The sequence below is a fragment of the Brassica napus genome, chromosome A8 (assembly GCF_020379485.1).
Source record: "Brassica napus cultivar Da-Ae chromosome A8, Da-Ae, whole genome shotgun sequence".
Taxonomy (NCBI): Eukaryota; Viridiplantae; Streptophyta; class Magnoliopsida; order Brassicales; family Brassicaceae; genus Brassica; species Brassica napus.
In genome coordinates, this window is record NC_063441.1 from 221,665 (window position 1) to 231,511 (window position 9,847).

The 9,847-nt window shown below is 35.6% G+C and overlaps 2 protein-coding genes across 2 annotated transcripts; one reads left to right on the forward strand and one right to left on the reverse strand.

The window, feature by feature from the left end:
* Nucleotides 1-4,100: 4,100 nt before the first annotated feature.
* Nucleotides 4,101-5,316, forward strand: BNAA08G00220D. The gene is made up of 5 exons (XM_013793958.3): nucleotides 4,101-4,260; nucleotides 4,338-4,483; nucleotides 4,577-4,928; nucleotides 5,000-5,045; nucleotides 5,123-5,316. The coding sequence occupies exons 1-5, from the start codon at nucleotides 4,245-4,247 to the stop codon at nucleotides 5,169-5,171; spliced, it is 609 nt and encodes a 202-aa protein (XP_013649412.1). The 5' UTR covers nucleotides 4,101-4,244; the 3' UTR covers nucleotides 5,172-5,316.
* A 392-nt stretch (nucleotides 5,317-5,708) lies between these two features.
* LOC106357206 (cathepsin L) lies at nucleotides 5,709-8,492 on the reverse strand. The gene is made up of 8 exons (XM_022689687.2): nucleotides 8,181-8,492; nucleotides 7,835-7,987; nucleotides 7,476-7,566; nucleotides 6,749-7,038; nucleotides 6,532-6,666; nucleotides 6,217-6,441; nucleotides 6,065-6,141; nucleotides 5,709-5,981 (listed from the first exon to the last, which is right to left on the reverse strand). Exons 2-7 carry the CDS (start codon nucleotides 7,985-7,987, stop codon nucleotides 6,112-6,114), a joined length of 924 nt encoding a protein of 307 aa, XP_022545408.2. The 5' UTR covers nucleotides 8,181-8,492; the 3' UTR covers nucleotides 5,709-5,981; nucleotides 6,065-6,111.
* Between the last annotated feature and the right edge of the window lie 1,355 nt (nucleotides 8,493-9,847).

Here is a 9,847-nt window from a genome sequence, read left to right on the forward strand (position 1 = left end):
CTATTATTTTAGTCTATAAAAATATTTTTAAATAAAATATAGTTTTTGGTTTAATTTTGTTTTTCTCGGTTCTAAAAATATACGATTAGTTCGCTTAATTGATAGGATCCATATCCTAACCAAAATTCATTTTATGGTTCAGTTCGATTCAGTTATACAGTTCCGAATAAATGTGTTCAGACCTGACACCAATATTACTTATTGACTTCTTTTTCTTAATTTTTGTAGTCATATTTTTCCTATTTACATTTTTTTTGAAACCGGTAAATATATGATACTTTCCAAAATCAAAAATCAGCGAGATAAACATTACAACCCAAAGCTAAAGATGTAACCTAGAAGGCTAGAACACATCTAATTAACATAAAACAAAGAAAGACATAATCACTAAGAACTTGTGGAACAAAAAAATAATCATCAAAGAAGCGAAATAAATCAATAAGGAAAGCCAGATTTCATTTATTCCATTCATTCTTAAAATGAGTTACCAGTTACAGCCTAAACAAGAAAATGTTGAATATCGTAACTATTCGAGATAATAGAAAAGTTCAAAGACAAATTCCGGTAAAAAACACAGCCATTGCGTCTAAAGAACAAACTTCAACTAACAAAAGCCACAAATAAACAAATATCACCCGAATAAGCGACGAAGAACATATTTTACAATCACACTATTCAAACCCGGTTGAACTAAAACTCCATAGTCCTTTACTAAAAATTTTGAAAAAATCCATCGACTTAAAACCAGAAGCCTGTACAAATTCACAGCATCGAAACTTTACACAGTTCAACATAAAGCCCCACATGCCGAGCACATATCCCTTACCGAAAACAATTCCGGCTAAAAGACTTGAACCCACATAAAACCAAGGTTCAAAATTGCGCTAGGCGTAACACGTGCGGACCGGTAGGGCCTAGAGCGGAATCGATAAATCGGAGATTATACGGGGAGTAATCGCGAAGGAATTTTGAAGCTTTTAAATAATTTTGAAGATTTGTATATTAAATATGTACGAGAATAACGACGGTAGCCTTTGGTCTAGTAGTTGGTATCATTTGCCAATATTACAAGGCTCAGGTTCGAGAGCCCTAAAGTCAACTTTTGACCATTTTTCAATTTTAGGTTAATGAAATCGACAATTACCAAAATGTCCTCGTCCCTAACCTATCACTTACGAGTTTACAGCGGCTGTTCATTCTTTTTTCTCACAATTTCTTCTTTCTCTTACAAATCTTGTTCCTTTTAATCAAAATATGATAGATCTTTACCATGAATTGAGATGCTAGGATTCGAGCTTGATTTTGATCTAACGACTTCGATCAATGGCACATGCAAGAAACGATAAAGCAAAGAAAGAACGCAAACACGATTTAGTCACCCGAGTTCACCGCACTCCTCCGATGAGGAAGAGCCGCTATAACTCTCCGGAGCTGGACGATACCAGCAACTGCACTATAGAGATCTTAGCTCAAACCGAGCTCTTGAGATACAACAATGGTCATCTACTTCTTCTGCCTTTCTCTCTGTATCTTATCTCTAACTCTCTCTCTCTCTCTATGCTGTTATATCACATTCAGCTTACAACATTAAGAGAGTAATACAAGTATATATACAACTCGTTATCCTAGTGCAACATTAAGACAGAACGGTGACAGCTAGCAGTACGACAAAGGGAGCGTTTCAAATAGAGCTGTCCAATCCCTTCTCAGCTCTTGATTCAGCATCTGACACAAATGATGACATGTATCTAGTTATTAGGGCTTTCACATTTCCACATAAATATGCTGTCGCTTGTAACCATGAATCTTAAGAGAGAAAGATAATAAAACTTACGTTTCATCTTCACCAAAGTCTCCTTATGTTTAGAACCTTGAGGACAAGGTTCTTTGGAGGGTGGAATATTGATAAGATCTTAACCAAAATAAACCAATAGTTTGGTTTAAGAATACACGTGTATTAGTAGAATTGTGTTCTTGTATTAGTGGAATTGTCTAACGTGTGTTAGTTGGGAGATTGGGTAGTTACTTTAGGTGTTTGCTATTATAAATTGATGTAGTTTTATTTGGATGATATAAGGGAAAAAAATTGCAGTAAAGTGTTCTTTAAGTCTTTGAGATCCATCAGACTCTACATCATGCTTGTAACATAGCTTCTTATCTTTATCGAGGCATTATCCTTGCAGTCCATTGGGTTCTTTTTTTTGTGATTATGACAAAAATGTTAGTACGTTTTGGTTTATGTAGACTCGTGTTGATCCAACGAGAGACATTATATGTGGTATTGGGAACCGTGCACCTAAGAAACTTCTTCCAAAGGTTTATTTTTCTCTCAACAAGCCTAAAGGGTTTGTCTTCATAACCTTTAGCTTCTCGACTCTTTTGACAGACTTGTAACTTGTTTGGAACGTACCATGGCAGATACATCTGTTCTTTTGGAGAGAAAGAAACCAAGTATGTTGTTAGTTTGTTTGACGAGTTCATGGCCAGTTGGGTATTGAACAAAACTGCAAGCTTCTCTACAGTTTTGTCTTTTTTCCCGACATTTAGTTTTTTTTCAACAATTTTAGGACAAAAAAAATCCAGACGCTCTGATCTGCTGATAATAAAACCAGAAGCTATATTGAGATCTTCATGGTAATTAGCTTATTGATACAACAAGAATATTCTGTAATATATTCTGTTATACTGTTAGAGTAAACTAAGGGAGATCCCTGATATTGTGTAACCAACGTTTGTATATATTTATGAGTGAATACAACGCTACATACAAGGAACAAAAACAAAAGGTCTTCGACTACTGCGGCGTCAAAAAATGGCTCTCACAGTCTACTCAGACGCAGATTGGGCAGGCTGTCCCAACACACGACGTTCGACTTCGGGTTTCTGCATTTACTTGGGCGACAACCTAGTGTTTTGGTCAGCGAAAAGACAACCTACAGTGTCAAGATCAAGCGCAGAAGCAGAGTACAAGGGAGTCGCCAATGCAGTTGCTGAAAGCTGTTGGATTCGTAACCTACTGCTCGAAATGGACATCCCTCTTAATAGAGCTACGATCGTGTACTGCGACAACATCAGTGCCGTTTACCTATCTTCCAACCCTGTTCAACATCAGCGTACAAAGCATATAAAAATCGATATCCATTTTGTTCGCGAAAAGGTACAAATGGGTCAGATTCGAGTACTACATGTGCCGTCATCCTTGCAGTACGCTGATATCTTCACAAAAGGACTCCCTACAACATTGTTCAACTCCTTCCGGTCCAGTTTAGGCGTGCTTGATCCCCATGCTACAACTGCGGGAGGGTGATAGACAACAAGAATATTCTGTAATATATTATGTTATACCCTTAGAGTAAACTAAGGGAGATCCCTGATATTGTGTAACCAACGTTTGTATATATTGATGAGTGAATACAACGTAACATTCAAGGGAAAATATATTGTCTAACACTTATGTTGCTTCTTCTACATTCTTGGAGCATGGCAACGAAGCAGATTCGGAAAAGGAGACATCATAGCTCTCGAGATGGAGCTGACTGCAACATCGTCAAGCTTAAACTTCGAGACTTACCAAGCAAGCGAATCGAGCATCACTAACGCGTCAGCAAAGATCACAAACTGCGGGCCAGACCGCAAAGTCTTAGGTAATTAGTGGGGGAGGAGGTATTGGATACCTCGGGTCACAGCTGGCTGACCAGCACATAACCGCGGTGGGGCAGGTGGTCCCAATTGACATGCCTAAATGATGATGAGAAATCACATGTAAAATAGTTGTTAATAAGTGGAAGTAGTTAGTGGTTACTAGACAAATAAACGTAAGCCCTATAGCTTATGAAAAATAGATATTGAATAGTAATTAAATAAAATTAGCTACAGTTATAAAATAATTATCAATGATTTTGTTTTAATAATATCGATTGATTATTATTGATAGATGATTTAGAGGGATTAAGTTAATTTTTTAATCATAAATTTAAGGTATTTATCAAAATGGTTGTCCATTAGAGAAGTTATATCAAATTTGTGTTAAAATTAAAAAAAAAATTCCCTTTTTGTCCATGGGAGGAGATACTTAAATCAAAATAAAACTGTGGGGGGGAAAAGGAAAAGCAAGAAACTTAAAGGGACCGGAGTGCACTAAATAGGAAATAGTGAGGATATTAACTTTTAGAGTCGCATCTAAGAAAAAAACAAATTAGGGTTGTTGAAAGGAAAGGCGATATTTTCTGATTCGTGACGAGGCGATGGGCGAATTCGAAGGTAGGATTCAAATTTTCTTTGTCTGGTGTTTATAATTTAGTATTGTTCGCCGGAATTCAAACTTTACATGGTGACAGGGTGGAATCGGTGGGTGGAACCTGCGTTTTTACTGTGGAAACCTGAGGATCCAGACTATGAGAGACCTGTGTACGATCCTGAAAAGGCTAAGTTTACGGCTCAGGAAGAACTTGACAGGATGCGCGAAGAAGTCAATCAAAGCGATGTATGTGTGTTTGGTTTTTTGATTATGTATGTGTGTTTGTTTAATTTAGTCAGAGCTGAGTGTTTGTTTGTTTGTTTAATCACACGACGACAGGGTTTTGATATCGATTTCGATTACTACCGCTGCGTTTTCAACTACCATCGTGCCTATCTCGATGATGTTGAATTTGGTGAGTTCGGGAACGAGCCGGAAACCACTGGGGATTTTCTCACCAGACTCGCTCAGAAATCTCTTGAGGACAACAATGCAAAGGAGAAGAGAGAATTCGAGTTTGTCAGGCTTGTTAAATCCAATTTTCACTTCTCTGCGGGGCTTATGTTTCTGATAACATTTGAAGTCATTGATCCTTATGATGGCAAGATCAAGCCCTTCCAAGCAAGGGTACGCTACCTCAACGATACCTTCACTGAGTACATCTTCTGCAGACCTAAACCCAATATTGGAGGTAGGTTTGTTAACTTCTTTACATATATGTTTGTTTCTTGAAACTCATTGCATTTTGATTGCTTTTGATAGTAAAATACTATGGGAATGCCAAGACAAATGTCGCCAAGAAACAAAGGTACCAAACATCTGTCTACCCAGTGTCTTTACTTTTGATTCTTGTATGGTTGATTCTTCATTTATTGATTTTTGCAGATTGGAGTCGGAGCTTTTATATGCTACAAGCATGGTGAGTAGTGAGTAGTGAGAACTGGAGAGAGCTCTCTTATTTTCCTTGCCTATTTGCATCCTATATCTGCTCGTTTTTCTTAACACTCAACTGTGACTTGACTTCTTGTGTTCCTATTGAATAATAATAGACTTATAATGTCAGCTCTCTTTTAGACGTATTTCGACTCTTCTTTTAGAGGCCATTCTTTTTTATATAAGCCACCATTTATGCCATTTATATTATTCCCATTCTTTAAGAGGGAACCACGAACCAACAACAAAACTCTAGCTAAGATTTTCTTGTAAAACATGTAATAAATACTAATACTAGCCGATTATACAACTTTTTAAAGCTTTCAGCCCTATCTGTATTTGAAATTTGAAATTTCTATTAGAAATATTCTCGTATCGAATGGATTTTTTTTTTCTTTATAAGTAGGTTAATCGATTCGTTGGTCGAGAGAGAAAGAATTGATGAAAACTATGGTATGAACTCTCCTTTGACTGCTTAAATTGTTCACTATTGTCAATATATGTCCTAAAACGGAAAACGGAACTTTCTTCTTGTGACGTCTGAACCACTTGGTAATGTATATACACTCCTCATCAAGGTCTAAAACAGAACTGAGAAATGTTTTAGCAAATAAAAGAAAGAAACAGAAATAAAACGCACACAAATAGACGCGAGCGAGTAAGTAAATAAAAGAAGAAGAAAAGCAGTCGAGAATGTCTAAACCAGAAACTATTCTCTGGAGAGAGTGGAAGCAAGTAAAAGAGTTGTTTTTGAGAAGAAAAAAAACTATTCTCTGGAGACGTTTTCCCTTTTGTCCTTTCATCAGAAGCTCTATAAGACAAAAATGACTAATTTACGTAAGAATCGAAACATATACATGTGTCTATTACACGCTATTTAATTAATGTAGTTACCTTCTTAGTATTAGACAAGGCGAGTCTTCCTCATCTTTCCAGACATTTTACTTTTGCCCTTCATAGTGATCAAGAAGCTGTACAAAACGAAATGATTTTAACTGTAAGAATCAAACCATGATCAAAACAGGTTATTCAATTGAAGATCATACCTGAGGATAAATAACGCTAGTAAACAAAGACTTATTTGCTTCTGTACCACGGCTGATTTGTCTAACTATTTTTCCATATCCATTCATCCCCCAAGTAAGTCCTGCTGAATTCTGAACTCTCCAATAATGGATTCCTGTCAACTTGTCAGTTCCATATCCGTACACTAATAACATGTGCCTGTCCAGTTTGCGACACTTATTTGTAGGTCCCGTGTAGATACCATCCTGATTCATAAACAAAATTAAAAAAAAAAGTGAATATGGATTGTATGGAAATATTAAGACATCACAAAATAAATGACTCTACTTGCTAACCCCTTTGAAGGTACTAAAGGCTGTGTGCACATCTATAGTAACTGCCACAGGTCCCAAATTGACCAAGCGCATGAGTTCTTTTTCATCGACCTCCTTTAGAATGATGAGATCTTTAACCTTAAACGTGCGAGTTTGCTACAGTATATTATAAGAACAAAAACTAAGGACACCACAATATAAAAATTTAAGGATAAAAATAAAATATTTAGTATATAACCTTGGCTTTTTTTTTGTTGGTACATAGAACCGGTTTGGGTTTAGATGAATCCTTTTTCGATTCTAGGGCTAACTGAGGACAGTCACAGTCTTCCTCTAAAACAGCACCCCAATTGATCATAAAACTCCTTAGATGCTCAAGGTTTTGTAGTCCACCGGTGGTATCTACTTTGTCAATCAAACCTACTAGCATATGGAGAGCTGATAAGTTGGCATCAGGAGGATCAAATCTGTCTGCAATTACAAGACTTGCAGACAAGCCTCTCGTTGAAGCAATCGTCCAGCAAGTACCTTCAAATAAACATAGGGATATTGAATTTATATATGTATTCCATTTTGTAAAGAATATGCATCAGCAAAACTGTAAGGAATTCACAGTTGAAAAGAAGGACATGATTCCAAAATATTAAATAAGTTTTTAATCTATACGCGCGCGTATTTTCATGATTTATTTTAGTAATGTCAAGTAGTATATAAATAAATATCTATGGTGTGGTTTAGAAATTTTGTTGAACAAATCCAGTTTTGCACTTATTCTTCCTCGGACACCAATGTAAACTGCTATAGTTCTTCTAATTTTTGGTAAAACCAAAAAAAAAAACCGTTTCAGTTGCGCAAGATCCAAATTTTTTACTTATACCGGAGAAGCCCAAAAGTTAATAAAATCGGATTGGAAACCTCGAAATGCTTTAAGTCTTTTTTTTCTTTGTTCAAATCATAATGCTTACGTCTATTTCCTTGATCGGTCACGTTTCTTAGAGCACCGTTCCTTTTGGTTAACCAATCCAACTCAGTTTGTGTAGTGCCTTCTTCAAGATCCTTCAACAAAAAAAAACTTATAAGGTTTTAGATGGAACTAGGATAAGATGTCTCTATTTTTAAAAAAAAAAAAAATTATATATATAATATATATATAAATTCCAACAAGTTTTATGCTAAAAAATTCTTCACTCTCCTAAAAGCTCGAGATAAAGAGCAAATCGGAGTAAACATTCCGGCGACCAGAAGGAAAAAACGGCCGGCTAGGTTACAAGAGATGTCTCTCACTCAAACTAAAAGACAAATTAAAAAGAAACAGATGCTTAACTGTTGGAAAATTGTCATCGGATGGGACCAATTTCTGAGGTTGGGTGGGCTTTTCCTTTTTCTTTTTCGTTTTTCGTTTGTTGGCTTTATAGCCTTTTCCTCCTCCATAAGAATAGACTTCATCATCATCTTCTTCTTCTTCCATTTCTTCCATCTGTCAAATCAGGTCGCTATGTCACATCAAAAAAGTATTTATAATGATACTAAATAACACAGATCTGACCGTAAGAAAGTTGTGTGTAAAAAATAAACAAAAGTCTAATCTGTAAAAAGCTCAATAACTTTGCTATGGAGATGATATGCTTCAAAAAATAAAATAAATGAGGAGAAAAGAAAAACTATTCTACCTTCGTAACGTCACCTCAAACGGAGAAAGAAAAAAGAGAAGAGATATGAACAATGAACGTCACCAAAAATGGACAACAAGGAAAGGAGATATGAACTGTGAGCGACTGTTGTACTATTTATCAGCACTGTTTATTCGTGTACTCTTTTTTTTTTTCAAGTTTTAGTCCCTTAAGTTTAGATTTGTTTTCTTTCTCAAAAAAGTTTAGATTTGTTTTAACTAAACAAAAACTACTATTGCTTTATATTTGATCAGGTCCTGCAAAATATTTAATACTATTAGTTATACCCCCTATCCTCAATTCTCCCGTTTAACGAATTCTGATATTGTTGTCATTGATGACCGGGTGATTGTGGTTGAATGGTAAGGAGACGGGGCTGAGACACCAACATGTTTCAGGTTCGATCCGCCTGCTGCGCGAAACTAAGTCACAATTATCCTGGTCACCCAACACGGATATGGGCCCATGCTTTAGGGTCTATTTGAATACCCGGAGAGAGGGTCTATCCGTGGGCTGCACCTCCCCTTGGGGATTAGTCTGGGCCTCTCCATGGGCCTGGAATACCTCCAGGTTAATCAAAAAAAAAAAAAAAGTTAGTTAAAAAAAAAACGTTTACAAAGGTCAATAAAGCTTACAGATAATTATAGTAGATAACGCGGTCTCCGCTAACACAAACTCAAAACAAACCAATCATAAAAAATTGAAGTTTTGCATGTGTCGCAATGTAGATATTTATTTTTTCTAAGAGATCACAAAAGGTGGTTTTCATTTGAGTTTATGGGACAATTTGTTGTTGGTAGTAGTCAGTTCGTTATGTGTTAAACTGTTAATTACATGTTTGATAATAAGTAAAATGAGGAAAGATAGTTAAAATCTGTATTGGAAACTTTTATTTTGCTTACTATTTGTTTGTTAAAGAACAAATTATGGCTCCTATTATTAAATCAATATTACTACACGTATGATGATTATAATAATTTTGAACCAATAATATATATATATATATATATATATATCTATGTTACACATAATCAAACCATTATAATACTTATTAGCTTTTTGGATTCTTCAGAAAAGGAAAACTGCAACTTAGAAACAAATTGGCAAAAGACTTCCAAAAATCTGGATTTACACAAAGAATGTTTGGCATCAAATTGAACCCCACAAGATTATTATACTCAAATCACATTTTTGAAATCGGGACGTGCTACAACATACACGGATATTATCAAAAATATTTGAATGTGTATTCGCTTATTATTTAGAAAGGCTACTGTTGACAAAAAAAATACTCCGTATTTAGAAAGTCTTCACAGAGAGAAACTTATAAGTAATTACGAAAAGGTCATTTTGGTGAAGGATAAGGGGCGAAGCCAGTAAGAAAAATGAGGGTGCACATCCACTCATAATATTTTTTGAAAGCTACTGTATTTTCTCGCTAATGTTTATGTGTCCACCAAAAATTGTACCCAGTCATAGTCACTTTTGGATTCGCCCCGGATTAACAAATATGTGTCTTTTAGGTTAACTTTTGTATTTATCTCTTTGTTAATCATTTCGATTTCAAAGGGTTTCCCTATCACAAATTGGCAACCATGAATTGTTTGTTTTTTTTCATAGAAAACGACACCCTTAAACCCTAGACTGACACTACTACTTTATTGGAG

What these genes read in the sequence shown, in the direction of transcription:
- BNAA08G00220D (XM_013793958.3), top strand. An exon ending in ACCTAAACCCAATATTGGAG is followed by an intron (nt 4,929 to 4,999) that starts GTAGGTTTGTTA and finishes TGCTTTTGATAG; the next exon opens with TAAAATACTATGGGAATGCC. An exon ending in AATGTCGCCAAGAAACAAAG is followed by an intron (nt 5,046 to 5,122) that starts GTACCAAACATC and finishes TGATTTTTGCAG; the next exon opens with ATTGGAGTCGGAGCTTTTAT.
- LOC106357206 (XM_022689687.2), bottom strand. Translation starts at nt 7,987, where the DNA reads ATGGAAGAAATGGAAGAAGAAGAAGATGATGATGAAGTCTATTCTTAT. An exon ending in CCGATGACAATTTTCCAACA is followed by an intron (nt 7,567 to 7,834) that starts GTTAAGCATCTG and finishes TTTTTGTTGAAG; the next exon opens with GATCTTGAAGAAGGCACTAC. An exon ending in CCTTTAGTACCTTCAAAGGG is followed by an intron (nt 6,442 to 6,531) that starts GTTAGCAAGTAG and finishes TTTATGAATCAG; the next exon opens with GATGGTATCTACACGGGACC.